General features: G+C 38.6%; 1 protein-coding gene across 1 annotated transcript in view; it reads left to right on the top strand.

Moving 5' to 3' along the window:
• LOC139720096 (pikachurin-like) overlaps positions 1-27,261 on the top strand; it is a 159,836-nt gene that overhangs the window by 124,637 nt on the left and 7,938 nt on the right. The window contains exons 4-8 of the mRNA XM_071631465.1: positions 8,934-9,138; positions 19,272-19,416; positions 19,952-20,150; positions 20,897-21,022; positions 26,087-26,327. Coding sequence (XP_071487566.1) covers positions 8,934-9,138; positions 19,272-19,416; positions 19,952-20,150; positions 20,897-21,022; positions 26,087-26,327 — 916 coding nt within the window. The remainder of the gene's footprint in view (positions 1-8,933; positions 9,139-19,271; positions 19,417-19,951; positions 20,151-20,896; positions 21,023-26,086; positions 26,328-27,261) is intronic.

The following is a 27,261-nucleotide window of genomic DNA, read 5'->3' on the forward strand; positions in this document are numbered from 1 at the left end:
TCTATCCTCTTAATTCCGAATTTTCCTTTTGTAAATCTCTTCTCGATTGTCCTCACGATAGTGCAGATGGTGCAGAGAAAAAGAAAAAGGTAGCGTGAAGAAGTTTCCTTGTAAGACTATACTCTTTCTTGGAATCTTCAAGGAAGCATGTAATCTTATTTGTGAACACATGTCTCTTTTCATCTTTCATAGAGCTAAGAGATATTGTTCGTGAGATGCACAGACTTATTGAAACTTTCAGTATCATATTTCAAGATTCAGTGTGTATGACACGCTACAGTGTTCACATGGTTTATAAAAAAACCATACCAACGCAATGCTGCACTCCCTGTATGATATGGATACCTATCTATGATTTCAGTCAAATATATATGTAAGTGGATAGCCTATACATTTTTGTTTGTTATATGTTCCACTGTGTTTCATAAATTATATTTGCTATTAAACATATCAATGGTTTTCAAGCTTGTGCTGAATGTTGTAAGAAACACACTTGTGTAGGTGGTACTTAATGCTTTGAATGATTGCTCGGATCCTTTCAGATGATATCTTCATGTTGGATGTTTAATACAGGAAGAGATTGGGGTCTACCTGTGGTCGCCCATAGATACAGTTACCACGATAACAGCGTCACTTCAGAGTAATGGACATACCACAGTCAGTATTGATTTTTCCAATGGCAGTTAGTCGATGTGATGGAAGTAACTGATGATAATGTTCCTTCACTTGTGTGCTTGTACATTGTATTCGTGTGTATGTTAGGGTGTGTTTGTGTCTCTGTTTGTATTGTATGTGTGTCTCTGTTTGTATTGTATGTGTGTCTGCTGTCAGTCTGTCTGTGATGCATGAGCTCCTTGTCCATACAAGTGCATTCACATTCTAAGATAGCACAGGACAACACTAAATCAAGCATGGGAAGGTATACTTCTTGTTCATGTATCACATCTTCAGATTTCCAGATCTTCAAATATCCATCCTTGTCAAAAATGTTTGATATTTGCCTTGTCCAAAAAGTTGACAATGCACTGTGTTGTACTCTCCGGGAGTATACGGGCATTCCAGAAGTGCCTTCAATTCTTGCAAAAATCAGCCCACCGCAAGTTAGTCAGGAAATCCGGCGGATGAGCCGCTCTTGAGCAACTGAGTGAGCCTTACGAGAGTCGGACACAGATTACACTGACAATGGCGCCCTCACGAAATGCGGTTTTTATCCCCCTTGCATAGCAGACTGCTGTTCTCACTTTTGCTGTCTCGGTGAATCTGCATCTTGAAAACTGAAAAATTCGTGAGAAACTGGGCACAGTCTTTCATCTCCTTGCAGGGGAATGTGATGGAGATATATATTGAAGTTATTTGCACGTGGCATTTATGTCTAAATGTATAAAATATATTATATTGTGGGAGTATATTAAACTTATATATGTCATTGTTAGTTTTTGTCATGTTCACTAGTCTTGTTGTGTGAATGAATTTGCAGTCGTAATGCAGAACAGTTACCTCTTAGCATACCATGATAGCATGTGCTGCCAAAGGCCTTGACTGCCCTGGCAGCGGTGAGCTGTATGAAGTGCTCACTCATCGTCTTGACAGTTCTTGAAATGAAAAACACTAAAATTCACGTTACCCCGCCAAGTGCAAAAAATCGATGCCATGAAAATTTCTGCTCTTGCAGTAGTAGACATTGGAAATCTGCTTATTGGCAGATATTGTGCAATTAATGTCTTCCACTTCATCAAATTATTCTACACATGGAAGAGTTCTGATGGTGTATATTTGGGGAAAGATGCATGAAATCTAAGATGTCAAGGGTTCTTTTTGACTGGAATACTCTAAATAGAAGATCTGAAGTATGAATTTCTAAGGAATCCAACCTTTTGTGATAATCAAATGCAAAACCAGAAAGGGCAAAGAATGAACCACAAATCAGTATCTCATTGATGCAACCTGTTATGTCTTTGTGATGATATTTCAGACTTTCTATGAAGTCTAAATTCGGACAGTTGTGCAAAGCATGTGGTCTTATAGGGCATATGAGGCACTTCAGGTCAAGATAGTTTTTTAAGCTAATTCATCTCAGTTCTATTTCAGTCAAACTCCTGCCTACTTGAGACCTTGTTAAAGGCAAGATCTGTATTTTGAGGGAACATATTTCAACAGCAACAACATTAAAGAGACAGCCTACAAACATATATATGCAAACTACTTGATCAGATGATCAAAACCATAGTAAGGTCATTGTGCATTATTGTTCTTTAATGTCAAAACTGCGATGCATGATGGTGAAAGCACCATTGGTACACTTTTTTGGCTATACCTCTGGGGCAAGGTAGTTTGGATAAAAAGATGACGAGATATCACATTGGGCCTGTCATGAAGCCTGCGTGAAAGCTCTGATTACGTCTACGTCAATCAACCGCTATGTGCCCACCAGGAACTAAGATTTTCATCAGCATACCGTAAACTAGCAGAACTTGATTTACTGTCAAGTAAGATATTTTTGCAAATTTTCGCAAATTGGAGCCATACAGTGGCCTTTATGTGGCGTGAAATTTTCACAAATTTGCACCGATGGCCTTTTTCGCCGCATAAAATTTTTGCGAATTGTCACTGGCATTCAATGCATATATTGTAGACGAAAACTTTCCTGTGCATTTTAATTCCGCAAATCTTGGCTCTCGCGAAATTCACAATGTTAAAATGCATTCAAACATTTGTGGTTTTACAGTAGCTGCAGAAAAGCAAGCCCACTCTGAACCAGCAATGTGCCTTGCTCAGTCCAGGGAATCCATGGACACAATAGGGACGAGGGGTATCAGGCAATCTCTGGACAGTTCATGTTCAGACATCTATGCCATTTAATCAGTGCAGCTAGCACTTTCAGTTTCAAATCATTTGTGGACACCGTTTTATCAAAAGAAAATCGATTATAAATTTTCTTACCACACAGACTGCCATAGACTTACCATAGATATCAAGTAGATAATCAATTATAACTCTTCATAAAACAGGGCCCTGAACTCTATATTGCTAAGAATTCATATTTCCTTTGAAACCTGCAAATTGTCTTCACAGTGAGCTATAGCTCCTCATAGTTTCATTCGTGTTTCTCTCTCTCTTGTCTGCTCTTTTGCATCTACAATATCAGCACAAAGACCATTTACATGTATGTACATTTTTTTAAACTATTTATAGTTTTGTGAGATGTGCTTTGTGCATGTTATGTATTTTATGTTTTACCACAAAATATCGTTTATTTTTTGAGAAATATGAAAATAAGCTAAACTGAAAGCTGAAAGCACTCCAGCCTGCGTGCCAACCAACAAACAAAGCACAATAAAAGAATCAATTGCTGCCAAGGTTAATCGGTCATGATGTGCATGGCATTTAGTGAAAGTGAATTGCTGGTAACTGTGTCCCACTATGTCAATGTGCGTATTTTAATATGAAAGTATTGATTGGTGCTTTGAATTAGTGTATAGCTTTGAAATGTAATGTAGCCTCTTGGAAAGATATAACAAATCTCACCCAGCTTAACTCTGTAGCAGTGACCTTTTGAAAATTACATTTGTTTGTTAGCAGTCTTATTGCTTTATAAGAGGTAAATTACACATGTAAAAGTCAAGGCATTCATCAAGTTTAATTAGGAAGGCTAAAAGAGTAATCTTGTTTGCTTTATGAAGGCAAGAAGGTGGGGTTCTCCAAATGCCGTCAATATATCAAAGAGGACATGAACTCCCATGAATGCTCTGACGTTTCTAGTGAATGCTTGGAGATAGAGTATAAAGAGGTTTTCACCAGACTTTCTTTTCTGTTTAGAGTACTCTGCTAGTTTTTCGCTTTTGTTTTCGTTGTTTTGCACGCAACTATTCCTGGCAATTCAATGTACTTTGCAGAAACTCTTTAGTCATATTGACTGCACCTCTCACAGTGGATTTTTATAGAGATAGAACGAGAGAGAAATCAATATTGAGCGTGGGTGCCCCGGCGCTGGAAAGTATGAAATATGTAACATGATGCAATACGAGACAGTAATGCTGAGCTTTAGCAGATGGGGTCTGATTCGCAGACTAGCCACTGCTTGCGGGATCATCCGTCCACTGCAGGACACCAATTCGGAGAGAGAGCACGTATCGGCGGCCAGCAAGACATGATAATTGAAAAACAAACTTTGCCGTTATTTGTCTCGTCTAAGTAGTGAGAGGGGCGCGGAAGATCAGGGGGAAAACCTATTTCCCAGCATTGCATTTTGTCTCTCTTTTGCTTTGTGAATGCACTTTTTCTCACACATTGAGAGCAAAGAGTTGTTCACTGTAGCCAAATGCTGATAATAAAACGGTCCTATGAAGGTTGGTAATTCATTTCTTGTAGGGATCTCCTATTACAGACTTGTTAATTTTTTCTGAAGGCATTAGAGCTTTGCTCAGACTGAACTTCAACAATGTCTGTGTCTTGTGTTTGTGTGTGTCTCTGTCTGTGTGTACACGAATGTGTGTGTGTGTTGGTGTCATGATATGAGATGGTAAGTGGTCTACAAACAGCACCGATGCAGTCCTGATGCTCAGAGCGGATGTGACATTTCGGAGAGCACACACATGGAAACCCCTTGAGATGCATTCAGCGCAGCATGATGCCAGCCTGGTGTAACTGGAAAAAAAAAAAAAGACAAATGAATTCTTGCCATTGTGATCAGGTCATTCTGGTGGAGCATGTAACGTGGACCGAGACTCATGTTGTATTTGAAGCACTTTCCAAACTGTCGTTGGCAACCAGAAATATTAATTCCATGAGCAAAGTGTCAGAAATAAGAGTACTGAAGTGACTATGCCACAGTCTTCTGTTATAGATTGGGTTGGAACCAGGTGCACATATAAACAGGGTTACAGCTCGTTATTCCGAAGGTTCGTTATTCCGAAGGCTCTTCAGTCTGAAGATTCGTTATTCCGAAGGTTCGGTTTTCCGAATTTCATTTTTGGATGAACAAATCTTCGGAATAACAAACCTTCGGAATAATGCCACAAATGTTCGGATTAACGAACCCTTTTTTATTTTTGGATTTTCAGATTTTCGGGAATTTGTGTGTTTTGGATTAATGAACCTTCGGAATAACGATCCTTCGGAATATTGAACCTTCGGAATAACAAACAGCACCCATAAACACGACAGCCAGGTGAGGTTGTTCAGTACCAGTTTCCATGGCGATGAATGGCTGTGACATCACACTTTGGTGTTCTATTTTACTTGTGATCTGAATCAGTTAAGCAAATGGAATCATCGTGACAAACTTCAGCAGAAAGAATGGAAAATGCAGTGATTGTAGAAATACCTTTGGGTTTTACAAGCCCATCAATATACTCCTCCCAATTTTGATGCAATTAATGTTTACTTGGATTCAAGTGTTACAGAGTTACGTTGCATGGTATCTTGAACAAAAATGTGTAAATGATTTGGGTTGCCTTTGACTTTGCTGTGACAATAAGTTTTAGGAAACATGGAAAGTAACATTACAAGCAGACTTGTGCTCCCCAAAAGTTATCTCAGAGACCAATTTTATTTTGTATCTGCTGAAGACGTTAAGACTTGGAGCAGATTAACCCTGTGTATGCTTGAGTGCCAGTTGGTGCAGAAAACCCCATAACGTTATACTGGCCAAAGTCCATGGCAACTTGAGGGGTTAAAGAAGGAAAATGCGAACAAAGATACTATAAAAGTGGATATTTTCGCGAGACTAATTTTTTGTGCTCGGCCGGATAAGAAGAGTTTTGCGTGTTTTTAATTCCACGGTATCAACTACAGGGACATCAACTACAGGGACATATGGCAAGCAAAAATATTCGCATGCTTTTATTTTCGCGCTAGTTTTTGATTGCGCGAAATGCGCAAAAATTTCAACACTCCGAAAATTTCCACTTTTGCAGTATGTGAATAGCATTAAATTATTTGGGGATGTTACTATCAGTTTCGGCTTAAGCTTAGAAACTGTGATGACAGAATTCAGGATTCAAAAAAGGAGAAGGGACAATTTGATGGAAATAAATTTCCACTGTAGCTCATGAAGGGAGGAAAAATTAACTTTAAACATTGAAAGTACAAAGGCCTCATTCGAGTATAAAAGAAGGTAACCCATAGCTCTCTATGTGGATTACTTTCTAGATGCACAATGGCATCAGTAGAATGGAAGACTCACTCTCTTGAGATAAACATTTGATTTAAAAAGTTTACCAAGTTGAAATATAATATCTATACTTCCTGTGATTATAAGTTCTTCTTTGAAATCTCATAATGCTCTGGCTCTACCATAAGTAAACAGTTTAATATGATGCAAGAAAGAATTGGTAAATTGTCAAAATTGCCAATAATTGTCCTTTCATCTATATCTGCCATCCATATATTCTGACAACTTAATCGTTAATATGATTCCAGAAATAATTAGTAAATTGTCAAAATTGCCAATAATTATCCTTTCATTTCTTTCTGCCATCCATATATTCTGACAGCTTAAGTTCAATTGCCCGCAGTTTTTCCGGTATAAGATATATCAACTGGGGGAAATAGGGGAGAAGAGGCCTTAGTAATTTTCCTCTGTTAGTTGAGTCTGTTACCAGTCCCCAAGAGGAGGGTGATTCAGAATTTATTGCTGTACAAAGACTGAAAGAGGAAGCATCAATTTTTCAATATGGGGGGTATTCAGTCACCCCTCACTTAATCCAGGGAGGGATCTTGCCTTCTCCAGTTAATCCCCTCACCCATTTAAGTATTAGATGCCAGTTCCTATTACTCTGCCAATATTGTCTGTCGGGAGATTTATTGAATCGCGCCATATATATGTGCCGGGCGGACTCGCCTGGAGTGTCCCTGAACGGTATGATCGCATTTCACGCGTACAAATAAACACGGCTCTTCCCCAGACCCGGCACCGCAACACGGCAGACAGCTTTACACTTGTCTCAGTCTCGACAAGTAAATGCCGCATATTGATCGGTGATGCTAAGCGTCTACATCAGATGATATCGTTGTAATTGTACTTAAAGGTGAAATACTCCCCCGCCCTCTTCCTTTTCTTTTTCTTTTTGATATACTAGTATGCAGTCATAGCTATTTCAGTCACTTGCCTTTTGCGGTGCTGAACCACATTTTTTTTTTGCCTCGTCAGATAAACTGCATCCGTGCGTGAACAATTTTTAGTAAGATAGCATCTTGGCTTTTTCATGCATCTCTGACTAATGAGCTTTGTATGGCATGCCAAATTTGGTTTAGGGAATATTTGTACACTTCTAACTTTACTTCAACAATGAGAATGACATCCTATATGAAATTGCTTTTTGTTAGACATTACATTGAGGTCGTTATCTACATGATCTTCATCTTAAGCCATAATCTAAGATTTTCACTGTCATTATTGTCATTGATATTCACATTTCTGTTTTGATCTGATTGTTATCATTAGTAGCAGCAATAATGCTGAAATTTGGTAGTATAACGAGTACAATGTCAGGATTTTAACCCTTACAAGACTACCATCTCAAAATGCTATTGAGATTGTGTGCAGACAAATCTCTAGCGGTACTGAAGGATTTAATCATATGTGTGCTCCACCATATTATATACTCTACACACTATATTTTCATATTGTTGTAGCATCTCGTACCCTGTGTCGGAATATATGTTAAAACACCTCAATCACTTCATTGTGTAATGATAATGACTCTGTGACATCATGATATCAGAATGGTTATTAAAAGATATTTTTACATGTCCTCCATGGGAGGTATACTACTACAGAAAAATTTACAAGTGACAACATGCATTTGATTAATTCCATAGCAATGGAAGTGACAAAATGCATTTAATTAATTGCACAGCAACGGACTATACATGTTACCCTAATAATGAGTAGTTTCATATCTAATGCTGATCTTGGCAACTGGCCAAGGACGGACTATAGAATTCCGAGGACGAGGAGGCGTGTATGCATGCAGGCTGATGACATCATGTTGAATAGCGCTACCGCTCGTCGATTACATTCTTTTCTCTTCCTTTTTTCCTCTGTCTCTTTCTGACTGTCTCTCCCCCTCCATATCCGTATGTCATCTATGTGATGATTCATGTGTGGATAATGTAAATAGTCGCGTATGTTTGAACATCCTGCTTATAAGTACAAAGAGATACTTCCCTTCATGTACATCTGTGTCTAGTTATTTGTCCTGATAAGATTTTGCCGTCTGACATTTAACAGAGGCATTCTCTGTGAATGTGAGGACGTCATTTTCAAAGAGTTAAGAATGAAATATTGATGCATGTGTAGTATAAACTGCATTGAAATATTGCGTAGCAAATATTATTGAGACTTAAATATATCAAGTACTTCAAAACTCCTTTTCTAGATAAGGCCTGGACAATCTTTATTTTGAATAATGAATAAAAAAAAATGCAGCTTTTGTAGATGTTTTAATTTGTCATGTTTTCTTTTTTACTCTGTGTATAGGAATGTGAAACACCTAGGTAATATAGTGTCACTTGTTGTCCTGATTAGTTAACTGTGCAAAACTGACAAATGCGCTTAACCTGTTGAGGATGAGTACTGAGTAAACTTGGGCAAGGGTCTATGGAAAATTTGTGTTGGAGCAAAATCAGTCCATCCTCAACCGGTTAAATGAAATACTGGAACTGAAGTGCTTCATATCAGGTCAAGGGGCAAAAGTAAGTCATCTTTTATGCTCATCCGAAATCAATGTGTAGTGAAAATGAAACCCAGATGTTTATTTCACATCTTCTAGAAAAACGCAGTGAATCGATGTCCTCAATACCTACACCATTTTCACTTGCTTGGATAGTGAACAATGTTTTCCTGTCAACAGAAGAATTGATTGTGATGATGTGGCTACCAAACTATATTCCACCATATTTCTCTCCCCGATTGCCTCTCTGCCATGCAGCTGTGGACATCCGCTTCCCCCGTTTCTATGGCAACTCCTTCCTCTCCTTGCCGGTGGTGACCTCCAAGTTCTACGAGTCTTTCTACATCACCGTCTCCTTCAAGCCGGAGAGTCTCACTGGGCGACTCCTCTTCGCTAGTCAGGACGAGGACGGGACTGGCGACTACTTTGCCATTGGATTAGTCGAAGGGAAAGCCGTCTTCAGGTAAGGCAGCTTGAGACCTGAGGGTAGTGACAAGTCCCGTCTGAATTTCTCAAGTTCTATTTCTAAACTTTGCCGGAAGGGTCTGCTGAGTGCTTCTTTCACACACACACACACACACACACACAACCAATATATACTTTGGAATATGAGTATTTTTTTCATGCAGATGCCAGATTTAGGTGTTAATAGGGAAAATATACTTTTGAACTGATTATGATGATGATAAAATAAAGTCTGTCAAATGGTTTGGCCATCCTGCTCAGAGTTCATTTCCATCATTCCAACACACAGTCAATCAACATTAAACAAAAAATATTCTAACTGTCCAAATGTAAATTCAAAGTAAGGCAAAGTTCATTTACAATACACAGTGCTCTTGTTATTTCATTGAAGATTGAAACATAAGTGAATAAAAAATCATACTTGTTGAGAAATCATACTTGTTGAGTGATTCGTTTTTGGGTTTCGACACCGAATGATAATGCACACAGGCAAGATGGTTTTCACAATATAAATTGCATGATTCCAAGTACCATATTTCAAAGTAGTGACATATTTTTTGACTAGCTGTTGTCATGGAAACATATGCTTCCTCAAAGATTGTAACTACAATAAGGCAGGCCTACTGGACAGAAATGACGGCAGCTGCATTTTCAATCGTGTTCCTTTTGAGATGTTCATCTGTCCTCCGCATTTCATGTCTTAGCATCCTTCGCAACAAGATGCGGGGATACCGGTACTCTAAGCATTATAAATTGATGGTAGCAGACTGCAGCCTCTATGCAAATTAGTGTCCAATTAGAAGATGTCACTCGCAGACATCGCGTGTGGGGAGAACACCCAAAGAAGCAGCATTGTATCAGGGCCCAATTACATAACATACTATTGACGTAGAGCCGTCTGATTAGGGATTATTGATTTCAGGTAGACATGGAAGAGATGACGTGTTTTAGAGGCTGTGAAATGGGTCGGGCGAAACCATTGTTGCTGACTAAGTAGCTATTTTCTGCTGTCTGTCAAACCTTTGTGTTATTATGATGGTCAGATCTGGTAGTCAATATGAAGTGTGGGATAGCTATGGGACATTAATGATATGCTTGAATAGACAGATTATTAATCTAGGGTCTCTATCAGTGCAACATTATTAATTTTCATCCTTGCTTTACAGGAGAGTGAAAAAAATGTGTGTTTGCCCTATGGTCTGTGGTTGATCTGACTCAAAATAAGCCTGGTTACGTGGATTTTAAGCAATGATCAGTGATTCTAAAACTTTCAGTCCATTGTGCTTTTTTGCTTGGGTCATACATCTAAAATCATTCTGCCAAATTATGAGACTTGATCAGTATTAAATTTTGTTTTGCAACAATTCCCTAACCAGGCCGGGCTTTTGTGGCTATGCTAAAACAGGAGGGGGGCGGATTCCGCCCCCCCCCCCAAGATCTCGGCCATCGGTGGTGCAATCTCGACAAAATTTGGCATGCGTGACACCCACGTCATAATCTACAAGATTGTGTCATAAATTTTTAAAAAAAGTCAATTTCTAATTTTAATTAATTAATTATGCAAATTAAGTTCAAGATCATAATTTAGCCTAATTAAAAACATTGAGAGTCTACTTTTTGGTCTGTAAATCTGTTTTAGCATATTCAACAGTTGTACATCACAAAAACATCCAAAACTCATTCAATTCTTATATATTTTATTGTTTTTAGAATTTCTTATGTATTTCTTTGTTTTTCAACTTTCTTTTGTTTTTTTGTTTTTTTGTTTTTTGTTTTTTTGTTGATTTTTTGTTGGAAATTGTCACTGACCACTTTTCTACCATAATTAGCATAAAATTAAACAATGAAAGTGGTTAATTGAACAAATAATCAGGTTTTTATGACTTTCATGACAGAGTACTGTTTTCCATAGGAAATGTACACAAAATCACAAAATTGTGCCTGTTTTGGGGCGACATGCCGTTACAAAAATGGGTGTGGCTTCGAAAAAGTATGGGCGGACGTTGCAAATTTGGTCTCAAAAGTTGCGCGAGACTTGACCGAAGAAAGTCAAGAAGCCTCGCGACGAGGCCTTCTCGCGTTACAGATTTATAGTGCAAAACGTTGGGGGGGGGGCGGATTCTGCCCCCCCCCCCCCCCCCCCCCCCCCCCCCGGCCCTTTTAGGGTGATGAAGATTCTTTTGTCTGGTTGTGTTTTTGGTAAGTCTTTTGTCTTTTGAGAATACGAATTGAGTGTGTCGCCCAAAACTTCATGTAGAGTTCAAAATTGTAATCAAAGTATAGAATGCTCATTATTTGAATTGTGTATGAATTATGCACAAATAGGTTATTTCTGTCCATGGTGAATAGCTACACTTTTAAGTATTTCTGAACAGAAAATAATTAAGTCAAAGACTGAAGTCTTGTGCTTTTCCAGCATCATCATCAAACTATAAGGTACAGCAAATAATGCTCCAGCTTTGTGTAGCACTAGGGTTATTCTATTCATGTAAAAAAAGGAAGCAAAGAATTACAGACCATATATGGACTAATTCTGACAATTATGATTTTACTGAATCAAAACAGAGTAGTGCCATCATTCACAACTACATCCATGCTATTAAATAAACTAGAATATATCAGGGACTAGATCAAACAATGTATTCCCTGCTTTCTTTTCTTACCCCATGATGAATACTTGTTACGGGAGTATCTAAATGTACCCAGTTGGCAGAGTAGATAGTAAAGTCGTGAAGAGCAGTACAAAGTATTGCCTCATCATTGAAATTTGATGCCAAGACTTGCAATCTAGCAAGGTGAGGGAAAATCTGGCAAATGGTCAGTGTTTCATGTACACCAGAAAACTTAATAGATTTATAAACCAGGAAAAGATACCAGAAGTTCATCTCCCTTTTCTGAGGCCCTGCGGATATGTACTCCCCCTCATGTGGAAGACCGAAACCTCTCCGCCCCGCAAGTGCCCTTGGGCTAGAGGACATCCCTCATCACCATTCCAATGTCAAGGGGAACCTGCCTGGTAGAGGGTCTCCTCTTCTCCACAAGACCAATTAATCATGGCATTGTGACACCACAATTCATTAGCGGGTTCGTTGGCAAATGAGGAGTTGCCATTGTCAGTGCTTGCGCAAAGATGGGAGGGGAGAATGGCAGTAGGGCAGGCAGGGCAGGCGAGGGCACTGGTGTAATAAGGTGCCATTATTGGGGAGTAGTGATAAATCTTGTCCAAGTGACTATAAAGGGGGCCCCCTTTTCCAGTGTGAAAGGATATTGTATTCAACTCATTTTAGTAGAAGGCATTAGATATGATTAGGAAAGTGAGTTTGAAAGATGGGATTTTGATGTCTAATTTACCAGAATGAATATCATGCTTTCAGCCCCAATCTGTGGAAATTTGGACTTTGTTACCTTCGTCAAACGTGAATAAACTGCCTATCATTGCCTCCCCCCCCCCCAAAAAAAAAGTATCTACATAAGATTTTTTGGACCAGTCATCAAGTGTTAGTACAACTCTGACAAATTTCTTTTCCGATTTTGTAGATTTTGTGAAATTTGTTATAAAAGGGAAAGTAATTGGATAGGAATTGCTATTATTTTTTTTTTATGAAAAGGACCTCGTGGGAAGTACAATTTTTCCAATCATAACTTTTCAATGTTAGCCATCTACTTGAAGAGGTTTAGGACTCAGCTTAAGCTGTTTACCAGAATAAATGATAATGGCCATCATCAGTTGCAACTGATTCATTTTCCAGGTAGGTCATATGTCCTTCCATCTTCTTGTTTTTAAAACTTGCACTATGGTATTTATCAAAGACATGTACCGTAACCCTTTGGGTCAAAAATCCACTCACTCATTTCATGTGGACTGTTTATTTGGCTTGACATGTAAATTTATAGACGTGCTCAAGTTGTGGACCAATGCTACCTTTAATGCCTATCAGAGAATGAAGCCACTGACAGTATGAATGATATCGAAACTGTTTCAGAGCTAACAATGTGTTCGTAAATCTTCCCGTTCTCAACTCTCAAACTGGTGAATACGACACTCGATACCCCTTCATGATTTTGTTATAGAAAACTGTCATTGACATCAAAATCCATTGCAGCTTCTTGCCAGGATTATGCAGGAGATCCCAGTGATTTTCTGCAGCTATATATGTAGATAAAGAAAATCTATGGTAGCTGAGAAGGAAAAAAATACAGAGGAATAGCTGTTTAGACTGTAATTGTGTGGGAGTGCTTTATCAGGTTGAATTCTATTAGCATTGACAGTGCCATTCAAGCTAAGTGAGGGATTAGTATGAAAGAATATCGGTGCCACGCTTTCAGACAAACAGAATGCGCTCTTTGAATTGGGTCAGATTTGAGGATTGGCTGCTGCAGAAATGAAGAGAATCGGGGATTGTGATTCACTCTTGCCTTTCAAAGTGGCGGGTGCATGACCTCTCGTATGGATCGAGCTCAAAATTGGTTCATGATATTCTATTTACTTTGCTTAATCACATTATGGGATGATTAATACTCAGAGTCATCATTGAAGTCAGATATGTTTTGCGTACCTCCCTCCAAAACGGACATTTTGATATCAGTAATTTTTCATTCTCCTGTCTAAATGTTTTTATTGTACCTCCTATATCATTTTCACTGTACTAGAATGTCTCATTATCACAACCATCTCCTCTCCATATTTCCACTGAAAATGTGCCATTTGTCCAGAATTTGCAAAAATTATATAGTTTACTAGCCTCTTGAGTAAATACCATTTGAATTTGTAAAATAGTGTAATGTTGCATTGCTGGGTGTCGGATGTCAACTTAAAATCATTTGATTCATTTATTTCTATTGGATATAAATTTGTTGGAATTTATTTGACCCTGTCAAACCCTGATAGGTACTCATACAAATTAGAGATTTGATTATGAACATCATCTAAAATGGTTTCTAGGCAACAGTGTGTGAATGCCTATAGCAGTAGAAACTGTGCAACGTACATATGTCATGTCAAGATTGGCCCACTACTATGGAGCTGCACAAGTTTACCCATTCCAGGGGCATAATCTCGTATGAGACAAATTTTAACTGGTCTGTTGCCCGCTCGGCTAGCTGTGTACGTCAGAAGACATTAAATTCAAGCGCGATTGATTGCATATCTGTCGGCACGTCGGTGTTGTACAGTGAACTCTTTAGGGGCCCGCATGGGAGTAGAGTCCTTCATTCAAACATCTCAATCCAAGGTGAAGAACTTTTTGAGGATGAGCGGCGTGAAAAGATGATGGCAGCACGGCGGATCAATAAAAATCCTCTCCCCAGCTCGTTCGTGGAGAAGCTTCGGGATGTAATGTGTTTGGGAGGATTATCCTGTCATTGGAATCATCACTGTTTAAGGGAAGAAGGGGGGTGGGGGTGTGGGGTGGGCAGATAGGGGAGGTTTCTGCAATACCAAGATGACTACAGTCTGATGGATCAATATGAAATCATTGTCTGACCAGTCTGGAGAGATGGGTTGTTGAAATATGTTCATTTAAAGCTCCATGACTGAGGGGGAAGCTCCAGTGACTCAAACTATATGACATTACTATAATGCATCAACAAAGATCCCTTTTACCTTAGTGTTTAATTTGTGTGTTATGTTATGTTATGTTATGTTATGTTATGTTATGTTATGTTATGTTATGTTATGTTATGTTAGGTTAGGTTAGGTTAGGTTAGGTTAGGTTAGGTTAGGTTAGGTTAGGTTAGGTTAGGTTAGGTTAGGTTAGGTTAGGTTAGGTTAGGTTAGGTTAGGTTAGGTTAGGTTAGGTTGTATTATGCTATGTATTGCTATGAAACATGTAACATCACATCACATTATGTTACACTACATTTTGATAATAAAGTTACAAGGTTATAGTACAGGTTAGATAAGGAAAGGTCATATCAGCTGAGGTCAGCTAGGTCAGGACAGGTCAGGTTTGGTATGAAAAGTTAGGTCATGTTTTGTGGTGTTAGGAGGAGGAGAAAATTGCAGTCAATTATGTGACTTTTATAATCTCACATAGACCTTGAAAAATTGTGACAAATAATGTAGGAAAAAAGAAGCTGTTTATTAAATGTTTCACACAAAAAAGGAGCTTTTTACATGTGCATGTTAGATTTGGTTCTATAGTATTCTGGTCAAATTGTGCAAGGTGATATTTAGTTCAGACTGAGAAAAAATGCTAGAATTGAAGATTCATTCATTGGCCTCCATGCTGCCACAAAATTCCAATATACTGACAAGAAGGTCCATGTTATATTGCATGTCTTGACTTCTTCTTTAAAATAATTTGAAGATGAAATATGAGTGTCAAAATGGGAGAAAAAAAAAGATGGTAACATCTGATGTAAAACACCAAAAGTTACACCATTGTTTATTTACTTGCATAAAAAATGAAATCAAATCAATCGCAATTGTAGAATTTTGTCTTTTTTTTGTGGAGGTTCTGTGGCAACTAGTAACATTTACTGCCCTCCAATTTGCTGTATAGCTAGCTGATGATTAAGTTAAAGGGTGCATATATGCCAGACACTGATATATCCCCAGAAGACTGGGTGCTTTTAAAGATGTCCTATCCATTCAGATTAGACAATGTAGTGAGATTAATTTCCTTGAAAAAAAAATGGTGAGATTGAAGAATATTCTAGATCAGACATTCGGTGCTTTTTATGAATCTTTTGACAACAGGCAGCAATATCTACGCGGAAGTCTTTGATTTTAGCTATAATATGAACTAATGGAGTTTGTATCATCAATTTGCTCCATCTTTGTGCATTCATGCCTCCAATCCTCATCTTGTCAAAAGTGCCTTTTATCAGAAAATATGGTCGTCTCAGAGCTGCTGTCGCTTTCAATCCTGTTGGTTTGCTCCTGTGGATGAATAAAGATGGAAAATGTTACATCCACGTGCGTTCATCTTGTTCAGCAGTTGTTTGCTCAGACATATATACCTGTTTGGTGTGAAAGCTTTTTGTAAAGGCTCTTTGTCATTGGACGATTTAAAAGTCAAACTGCAGGAATCAGGATGAATTACTTTATGGTGCACACATTTTTTTTTTTTTCATGGAAGATTGTTACTTGTTTTCCTGACAATTGTTCTCTAAAGAAATATTCTCTTTGAAATATGTCCAAACAAATCAAAATGTCATGGCAGAAAAATGTATATTCTGTACCAAAGATGTTTTATGTCGGTGGATTCTTTCATATCCTCATCTATCTTCATTTTTGATAGATAGTACATTTTCATCTGTGAGCTAGCATTTCTGAAGTGATGCTAGGAAGGACAAAGCTGATTCCACTGTGGAATATCTCAGAGTATTTTTGACATTGGCACATTAAAAACATACTGTACATTTGTAATTCTGTTGCATCATATTTACAATTGATTCTTTTTTCGTATCCAGTTTGACATTGTATAAAGAATACATTTCTTTTTACTGTGATACAATCTTGGGATATTATGAATGATTCTCGAACATTTTGAAGAAAGATGTGTGTATAGTAGATAGACTATACGCATCTAAGCATGCTTAATTCTTTAAAGGGATGCTATGGTTTTAGTTGAGGTTCAGGTTTAAACTTTTTGTGAGATTATTAGAAACCACTTATATTAAATATGAAAGAGCATGCAATTCTAAAAGGAATTAAAAGTTAATTTGATGAAAGTCATTTTTGAAATGGCCGAGATATCCAAAAAACAAAGTAAAACAAACTTATCTCAACAAAAGATTAGACCCACCTTTCATTAGGATGTTTCGTTTTGTTTTGTACCAGAATATCTCAGCCATTTCAAAAGCGATTTTCATCAAATAAACTTTTGATTCCTCTTAGAGTTGCATGCTCTTTTAATAGGATTTCATATATTAAAGGGGTTTCTAATTAGACATCTCACAAAAAGTTAAAGCCTGGAAGCCCCATCTCAACCAAACTCAACCAACCTATACCATCCCTTTAATATATCTGTTTTTAAGAGGACTCCAGCTCTCCCTTTTTTCTCTATTGACCGATTTGGGTTCGTTGAGGGCAGCAGACATTTTGTGGCACTGGGCGCAGCCATGAGGTGTCTTAGCCGACCCCCCCTCCTCTCCCCCACCCCACGGGCAACATGTTTATCGCGCACTTGTAACAAAGGTTCGCGCACTAAGCAAGCATTCGCGCACTCAGTACGACATGCCCATTGGCTAAAACAACCATGCATCAGTTTTTCATTCCGTGCGCGGAAGGGGGTGGGGGAGAGGGGAGGGGGGGTCGGCTAAGACACCGCGTAATGGCGCTGCCCATGCCAAAATTACACATAGCGCGTCACAGAATCGGTCAATATCTCCCACCCTCATTTCTGCTTTTTTCCCTCAGTCTTCTCTCCCTCTCCAAGTCCCTCTTAGTATCTCTCTTTTTCTTCCCCTCCTCCTTTCCTCTTGAGTTCCTTTCCTGGACAAATAGAATAATATGTACTATTGACATATTCTTTGCAATTGTAAAATCCCTTTTAATATCAGTTTTGTATATGTATCATCTTTTAATTTAACATCATGCAATTCAGTCATCGCCTGCCATACCATTGAAATAAAACCCTTAATGAATTGAATTGAATCGATACAGGCTGCCTTTGAAAATGAGGGGCTTATAGAGTTCCTTCCATGTAATTTTACAGTTCTGCTTTTCTAAGGATGCGAGTTGTTGTTTTATACTTACCTTTTTTATTTAATTCTCTTTCAATTTTGTTCTCCCTACTGAGTGCAGGAAACTTTGTCCAGTTATTGCCATATAATGTTCACATGAAATGAGTTTGTAGTGTCGTTTTATTTGTCTATTAGTTCCTGTAGCTTTCTTCCATCATACATACTTTAGGAGGCCAGTTTGACCTGCACCAGAAACATTCAAATTTCTACCAACTTTCCATCACATTTTCAATGTCAACAATTTAGAATACTCATAACTTCATCTAATGTTTTTTCTTTGGATGGAACAAGATAATTTCTAAATGATAATAAAAGAAGAAATGCACATGATTGACAAAGATCTACCTCCGTTTATTGAACTCTTGAATTGATTATGCTTAAGTCCCACATAATGGCATCAAATTTGGACTGAATCCTTTCATTCCCCCTCCTAAATATTGCACACACAGTTATTTTTCAAAATGTTACATTTCTTTGCTCTGGAACCCACGAAAATTACTCTGGAAATCTAGGCCTATTTTCCTCCAGATTTGGAGAACTATGGCAAAATAGGATAAGGTCATAATTGGGATGATATATCAATTTCTTGCTCCCATTCTATTATCCCATTAAGAAGCAAGTGGAATTCAAGGGAACTGTTCCGAAACAAAGAAAAAGTTTGTCAAAATAGAATTTAAAAATATTTCCAATCACAACCAGGCAGAAAAACGCATCAATTGATCATGAAGTTCTTATTTCAGGATGCCATGCCCCTATATCTTGCAAGTCAGGTTTCAAATTCTGCTTACAAAGCAAACAAGGAAAAAACCAGCGAGACCATATCTATTTAGTGTCTATGCTTAGAGATACATGTACTCTTGCAGCTTCTTACCAAGTCCTGTATAATTTTACCGTTATGCAAATTTTCCATGTATGGGTATATTTTGTGAGTTGGCAGTTTTATCTCACAAGTATGATGGGAGTAAAATAAGAATTGAAATTGAGATTTGGCTCACATGAATTGAAAGTGCAGTCAAGATTTAATGTCAGGGTACAAGTTAGGTAAAAAATGTTGAAATGGAGATTTCAGGCACAAGGAATGGAGCATATTATGGAGAGCAAATGTAACTGAAAATAATTTTTAATATCCTCACTCAGTAATGTCATTTATAAACATCGTATTTTAGTTTCCTTGTTTGTGTACATGTGTCTGTGTATGTTTGTATGCTCTTGTGTTATGCCTGTGATGTATGATTGAGAAGTGTTTGTCTACACTTGGAACACATATATCATAGAGAAAATGCCGATTATATCATGAATGAAACTGCAAATCATTTAATTAATAGTAGACTGTATTGATTGTTAACATGAAACTTTTCTTCAATTTCACTGTCATTCTTTCTGTTACTCTCTCCATGTTGTTTTGTATACTTCATTTCTTTCTTGTTTTCTTCTGTCCAGATATGACTGTGGACAGGGTGCGGCCATCATCACCAGCACGACGTCTGTCACTCCCAACAAGTGGCACACCCTGAAGGTTGGGCGGAGCCTCCGCAAGGGGTGGCTGCAGCTAGACGATGCCCCCATCGTAAAGGCCTCCTCTCCTGTGAGTCAGCAACTGGGAACCCCCTCCCCCTCACCCCACCTTGTACTGGAAAACCAGAAACATTAAACATATATGAACTGGATCTGACAGCATTTTTTTCAGGGCATGAAACTATGGCATACAGTGTTTTACCACTGACATTCACTGCATTTTGCAGACAAAAACTTGTGTGTGCATTTTACTGAAATTGCAAATGTTGCCTCCCAGTAAAGTTTGCAAAAGGTGCGTGCGTGTGAAAATTCTGGTTTTACAGTAGTTGGCATCAAGGCATTGTAGTTGGGTACTTTGTATACAAAGCTTTGCAGATGCATTTAATCAGGATATTTTATTACAGAGTTTTACAAGATTCAAGCATAACCTGCTCTCTCATTGTCAAGTTTTTAAAAGTTTGGCTTGAGTGGAGCAAATTAACTGCAAAGTGGATGACATTCTGATACTCTGTCCAAGCAAACATACCACATTTACTCCAAACTGAACCAATATCCAAGATAAAGTCACCCAATGATGACCTCCTCTGACCTCTATCGTCCTACAGGGCGTTTTCTCTAAGGTGACAGTCAGGGGCGATCTCTTCATCGGCGGTCACAACACGTCGGAAGACTTCCGGGACGGCCTGAGGGTCAAGCACATGTTCAAGGGCTTCAGGGGCTGCATCGAGAGCCTCTTCCTCAACAACCAGGAACTGGACCTGCGGCCCCACCCCAAGGGAGCCATGGTCGATGGCCACAACATTGGTGAGTGACCCTCAGATTCGTTCATCGTTTAAAATAGTGTCATACTGTCACAGAATTTGGGATTATTGCCTCCATTATAAATCCTAAAATATTACAGTTCATGTTTTCTTGGTGGAGAGTCTAGCTGTTGCGTCCAGAATGACTTGAAGTTGGCAATACACTTTTTGTAAAGATGGGAAAACATACAATAGGCGAAATCTTTGAGCCTGAACCTGTCAAAAAACAAGATGCAGCGTGACTGCCACTTTGATGTGTATTAGGATTGTTTTGCATTTGGAATGTTACCCCTGTGTACAGTTGCTTGTTGTTGTTTTTTTGCCATTAATGCTACACAAGCATACCTGCATATTTATTTCTGGAGTTGTTTTTCGTGAATCTGTAGTGAGCTCATATTGAATCCAATAAAGAGCACTAAAAATGGCAATTTACATGCAATAGTTTTATCAAAAGAATCCCAGTCATCTGTTTCTTTTTGAAAATATTGATGATGCAAGTGTCATAATTACTATCATCTTCTCATTCTTATCATCATTATTGTATTGGTATCCTTACAAGAAAAGCAAACAGAAAGATTCTTCGCCAAACTTGCGTCACAAAAGTACATCACAGTGTATAATGCAAAGTCATCTCATCAGCGCATGCTTGCCTTGGGAGGTGGAATATTTTCTTATTTTTGGATTCTTTGATTTGTAGGGTATTTGATCAATTGTAACTTTAAAGGTCAAAGTTCATCCTTTGCTTCCCAGGAGAGTGCAGTGAAGGGGTGTGTCAACATCAGGTGTGCACCAACGGAGGGTCCTGCATCGTGAGGTCGGCGGATCAAGCCATGTGTCTGTGCCCGTTGGGAACTCGCGGCTCGGTCTGCGAAGATGGTGAGCTTGCATGATTCCATCTCAGGCACAATGACCATGATAATACTTGCTCAAGATTTACATAGGACTTGATGCAGAATTTACTATTTTAAAGGAATTGATTTATGGCTAATACTGTTTTGACCCTTGTGTGAACATGAAGAAAAGCTCCCTGTTCTAATAGTCATTTAATCAGGAGCATGCTTACTTGCATACATCATTTCCTTTGTTAGAAAGATGCATATCATCCTTACATCCTTTATAGGGAATACATTGCAATGTGAAGTATGAATATGAAGAGTGTTTTGTCACCATGTGAAGATGTTTTATCTTGTTTAATATAAACTCTTTCATGACTGTTGACACATTTAAAATATCTCGTACCAAAACTGAACCCCCTCCTCCCCTAAAGAAGAAAGAAGAATTTTTTGAAGAAAAAAAAATCATGTGCATGAAAAGATAGCATTCTTAGGAACCAAGTGAAGGTTCCGCAAAAGGGAGTGACAAATGCAAAATATTTTTTCTTTCTGCAATGACACATGGCCTTTACCTGATACAGACCACCTACTTAGCTATTTTGTTGTTGTTTTTTTGTTAGCTTTCATCTTTCTCTGCCCTGTCTGGAACTCTTTTCTACCACCTATATTCCCTCAACCTTATCCACCCGTACTATCTCTCCCTCTCTCTCTCTCTCTCTCTCTCTTTTCCTCCTCACCCCCTCTCCTTTCTCTAACTCTTTCTCTTTTCGATCTCTATTCTCCACCTTTATCTGCACAATATTCATCATCAGGAATGTTTTTCTTTTTCATCACACTTGATGTTCCATATATCTGCCTCTGTCTCATCTATGACCGTTTATTTCTCTTCATATGTTACGGTTTTGGTATCTTTATCTCTTTTTTCTTCTGCCTCTCTCATTCTGGCTTCCATTAAGTTGTCTCTATTTATGTGCATCTCCATCTCCATCTCTTTCTTCATCTGTCACTTTATTTTTCTCTCTCTATCTTCTTCCTCCTTTTCCCCCATCATCTCTCATTTTGTCATTCTCTCGCCTTTCTCCCCCCTCTTTCTCTCGCTACACCTATTCATTCTTTCCGCCCTTCTTTCCAATTCAGCCATTTTCTTGGTGATTTGGGAGGGCTACAGTCAATTGCAAACACATGTGGTGTTTAGGGAGGTTTTCCTTTCATTCCGTCCCTGGGTTAATTTTGCCTCCAGTGTTGTTGTTTTCGCGAAGGGTAAGTTCGGGGGTCCAGTATCCAAAGTGGGTGTTGTCACGGAAACGTAGGTAAGCATGTATGTGTGTGTGTATGTGTGTGTGTGTGTGTGTGTGTTCCTCCATCTTCTCCTTCACATGTAGTTTGTCTGTGACCCCAGAAAAGGACACTTTTTTTTTCTTCATGGTTTATCAGCAACTCTCCTGGAAACTCTGCATCCTGGAAGTCACTTGTTTGTGACTTGCTGCCCAGTCCTGGGAGAAATAACTATGCCCACCTGTAGCTAACTACCTTGCTCTTCCAATGTCTTCTTAGGGATGTTCTGAATACATCACGGTTGCTATGAGGGGTTGCTAAGGGTGGATGATTGGATTGATTTCAAGAGATGCTCTATGCAGGATATATACCATTTTCAGCAGTATGGTGGGAAACTTATGGTGCAGTTGGATCAGAGGCTTCACAATATTTCTCACTAGGGCCAATAATTGGGACCATTAGTTTGGGATGGTCTCACAAACCACAATACAAAATAATGCTAAAAATATCATTTGTGTAAGACAGATCATATCACATGAAATGCTACAGAGTGTTGAAATTGATTGGGTGATAGTTAACCTACGATCAGTAATACAGAAGTGTATGATACACTGTGTATCATTGTCTTTGGGTACAGTGTAGGTCACTAAATCTTGATAGCAAATAATATTAAGCAAGAATCAATGTTTTTGAAAAGATGTTATTTCTGACAGAGAGACTAAGGAGAAGTTTCATATAAAATCAGACAAGGATGATAGCACAACTTATGACCCCTGTTTAAGAAAAATCAGTTGCATTTTAACTTTAACATTTATGGAATTTTATGGAAATTTTCTTAGATGGCTCCAAGAGAGCTGGGGAAATACCATTTTGAGTTTCATTTTTGTTCAAACCCTTGAACATCAATGAAGTGTCTGCTTTATAGTGGGGCAGATATGTGAAAAAGATGCTCACATCCGGCGGAAAGTATGAAATTTTGCATATAGGGGTATTTTGAGGCGCTGATTTCAAAAATTGCCGGATCCAAGAGGTCTGACAACGGGGTCGGCCGCCATTTTGAATTCCAATATGGCCACCGTCAAAGATCCCTATCTTCAGTTCTGAATGACATTGGCCATTGGAACTTGATATATTAAAGCATGGTGATATGATGACTTCAATAACAGACTTATTTGATTTGTCTGACAAGCTGCACGGCAGCCAATTTAAATTTTTATACATATTTGCCATGTTGGAGTGTTGAAAATCTCTATCTCGGGTTTGTAAATTAGGCTACCTGATTGAGCGCGCGTTTGTAACTGATAGAGTGCGCGCTGCTGTATTTACATTGTGACGTCAGTGAAAGGTGCATTATCCTTCCTTTTTGCTGCACTTTTTGACATGCCCGTGAATGTTAGTCATGATGTTTGTCTTCGTAGTCACATTGGAATTCAAAATAGCAGGCATTGCGTTTGTCAGACACATCACATCAGTTAATATTTTAACTCAGTATGTTGAAATACTTGTTTACCCCTAATTTCAGGGTCACTCACCACTGAGAAATCGAGATAGGGATTTTGAATATTTCGTCGAGGCGGCCATATTGGAATTCAAAATGGCGGCCATTCGATGTTTGTCAGACACTCCAAATCAGTCTGTCATCAAATTCAGTGTGTCAAAACGCTCATGTGTACCAAATTTTGGTGCCACAGGTCATTCAGAACTGAAGATAGGGATCTTTGAACTTGTTTTGTGATGGCGGCCATATTGGAATTCAAAATGGCGGCCGACCCCGTGATCAGATCTCTTGGATCCGGCAATATTTGAAATCAGCGCCCCAAAATACCCCTATATGCAAAATTTCATACTTTCCGCCGGATGTGAGCATTTCGACCAATTTTTGTTACATATCTGCCCTACTATTATGTCAGTTTGCAGCAATAGAACATTCCTTTCTAAATGCATGGGAGTGATATCCTTATGAAGTAAAAATTTTGGGTACCAATATAATCTTTGCTTCAGTTTGGATAGGTATTTGACATTTCCAGAAGCATGCAAATGTGTTTTCACATGCAAAGAATAAACACTCTTTTGAAGACATGCACTTCACAGAGGTGTTTTTCTAATTTCATTTTTATTGAAAAGCGTGATGAAAATAGGTCCTTGTAAACGTGTGATTCTGATGATTTCATTTCCTGTCAAGCATTTTTTTTTCCTATGATGATGTCGTAATGCCGTTATTGTGAGAGCACTTTGCGGACATGAAATTACGCCCAAGGCTTTTCTCCAGTCCGCAGCACCGCCCTTTGATGGTGATAGAGCAATGACTCTGCATCGCTCTGTCTGCATCATGTCTTGTTGCCATGGCAATATATGGCATCACCTTGCCAAAGATGCCCATTTTTACCGCCGGCATATTATAGGCTGGGGGAGAATTAGATGTTGAGTAGCCAAACAGGCACTTGAATGTGCCATGATACGAAGGAGACTCTACAGAGTGGCATAAATTAATGATTGAAGAGTGTAGGAGGAAGGCCCTGCAAGGGAGACAAATTCCTCTTGAAATCTCATTAAAATACCCCAAACCTCGGGGTAGGTAGAGACGTATTGACTCCATCTCCATTTTGCCAGTGAATTTTGTGGCATATTCTTTGGAGTACTATCTTGAGATTCTGTAGATGGTACCTGGTATAACACTGTTATATGTTGTAGAGTGCATATTGGAAATGATTTGGTTATTTTTTTTTATTCTATGCAAGCTTGAGGTATTTTTTTTTTGTAGTTGTGACCCCATCTGTCATACAAGTATAGAGTTATGCTGTGATATAGCAGTTCTGAGGTAAAAATCTAAGTACAATCTTTTTCATAAACTAGCAAACTGAGACAGGTGTGCTGTATGTTACACCAAACTCACAACAGATTTACTTTTGCTTGTTTTGGGATTTTAGCCTGGCTTCTACATTTCTGGAGGTATTATTTTCTGATCTCTTTTATGACATATGACACAATGATGAGTAACCAACATTTGGTGGTAATGACTGTCGGGATGCTTGTGCAACTTTTCTTGATGATATCTGAAGACATTTCTTATTTCAAGATGCACATACTTTTTATATGCATAACTACAAGGATATACACTGTATGCTGAAATGTAATAAGTTGATCTTCAGTGTCAGAGTCAAGTTTTTGAAGTCATGTGCTCTGCTGTGAGGTGTTCATGTTTACTCCCACTGTGGGCTTCATTGTCTTTAGACTTGCAATCAGTCTTGTGTTCAGTTTACTGGTCTCTCTATGTTGGCCAATTAACAACTGGAGAGAAATTTACAACTGGAACAAGAACAGCTACTGAATTTTTTGTTTGAAACAAAGTGACACTTTATTCTATATATCAAGCACATTGGTATGGCTTAATACGAACTGTCCTAGGGCATCCTCCAATGATATCTGCATGTAGAGTTTATTTTCACCATTTGCTATTCATCGATCTAAAAAGAAATAAAAGGGACATACGAAGTTAAAATATATCCCAGCACTCCACCCCTGAACCCTACACTATTTTGTCAAGATTTTACTTTACTTGCCCTACTGTAGGATGGGAATCTTTGACTATTACTGACTGCCAACAATATATTTATTTTAAGGCAAAGTCATTTCACTGTGCAGATACATCCAACAAGCAATACATCATGTACTTCATCATGATTAATTTACATAATTTTCCTTTGTACACCCCTTTTATCACTGTTTTATGTGATAGAAGAGGCATATGACTTTTCAAAGATTCATTCCTTGAATGTGTTTATGTAATTGCTCCATAACAATTTTTTTTTCTTTCTTGCTTCCTGCCCTTCAGTGATTGAAATCCACACTCCATCCTTCAACAGCTCCCACGCATCCCACATCGCCTTCGACTCCCTGGGCAACAAGCACCTTTCCTTCCTCCAGATGGAGGTCATATTTAAGCCGAGGGAGCCCTCGGGGATCCTCATCTACAGCGGCTCCGACTCCGGCGATGGCGACTTCTTCTCCATCACGCTGGAGGACCACTACATCAACTTCAAGTTCGACTGTGGCTCGGGTCCGGCCGTGCTGAGGTATGTAGGCCTATGCATCCTTCTCTGATACATGCAGAGTCTCCATGTTGCCTTTAGGGATGTTCCAACTTTATATTCTAACATGCTGCATCATGTCTCACTTAGCTGAGGCCTTTTATATCTTTTGGCACAATTATATTGATGCCTTGTGCATCTCTTAAACAGACTATATTACTTTCAATGGATGAAATCAGTTTATCGGTGCTATAGCAAAGCTGTAGCACCAATAAACTGAGATACTTGTAGTATGCAGATGATAACTGCAAGTTACTTATCTTCAGTTTAGATTTCATCCGTTAAGCATAATATAGTCTGTTTAAGAGATGCATGAGGCATCAGTATAAAGTTCACCATTTTCCTTGAGGGCATGACATATATGTGAAACAGACCATTTCAATATATTTTTACTCTCCTCTTTACAAGGAATACATTGAAATCGTTTGATGCTTTTTGAGTCGTGAATCTCTTGTGCACTGGATTTCTACTCCATGTCATAACTTGATGGATAGATTAATGATGATCTCCAACAAAGAGGATGAGACAATCAGATTGTATTGAATTGAATTAGGAGTTGTGTGGCCGCTAGGGAAGCGATTAAATCTCATGATATGAAAGTGACCACAGGATCAACAGCTGTTAAGTCCCTTCAGAATTATGAGTCAATGAGGATTAAATGTCTTACCTAAGGGCGCAACCACTGGATGCTGCTGGCAGAATTTTATGTGAACAAGAGGCCAGAGGATTGAGAGACCGTGTGGTCTTATCCACAACAGCTCCTTGGACATTGTGCAGAAGCTAAACAATATCAGAAGACTATACTCTTGTACAGGAGAACCTCATTGTAAAGAGCCTGCTTGGGACCATTGAAATTTCTGCAATACAGTTTGTCCAAAAAAAATATTGCAATCAAATTTTTGGTATGATAACCTCCAAT

The sequence above is a fragment of the Diadema antillarum genome, unplaced genomic scaffold (genome assembly GCF_040938485.1).
Source record: "Diadema antillarum isolate AM-2024a unplaced genomic scaffold, OU_Dant_1.0 scf00000121, whole genome shotgun sequence".
Taxonomy (NCBI): Eukaryota; Metazoa; Echinodermata; class Echinoidea; order Diadematoida; family Diadematidae; genus Diadema; species Diadema antillarum.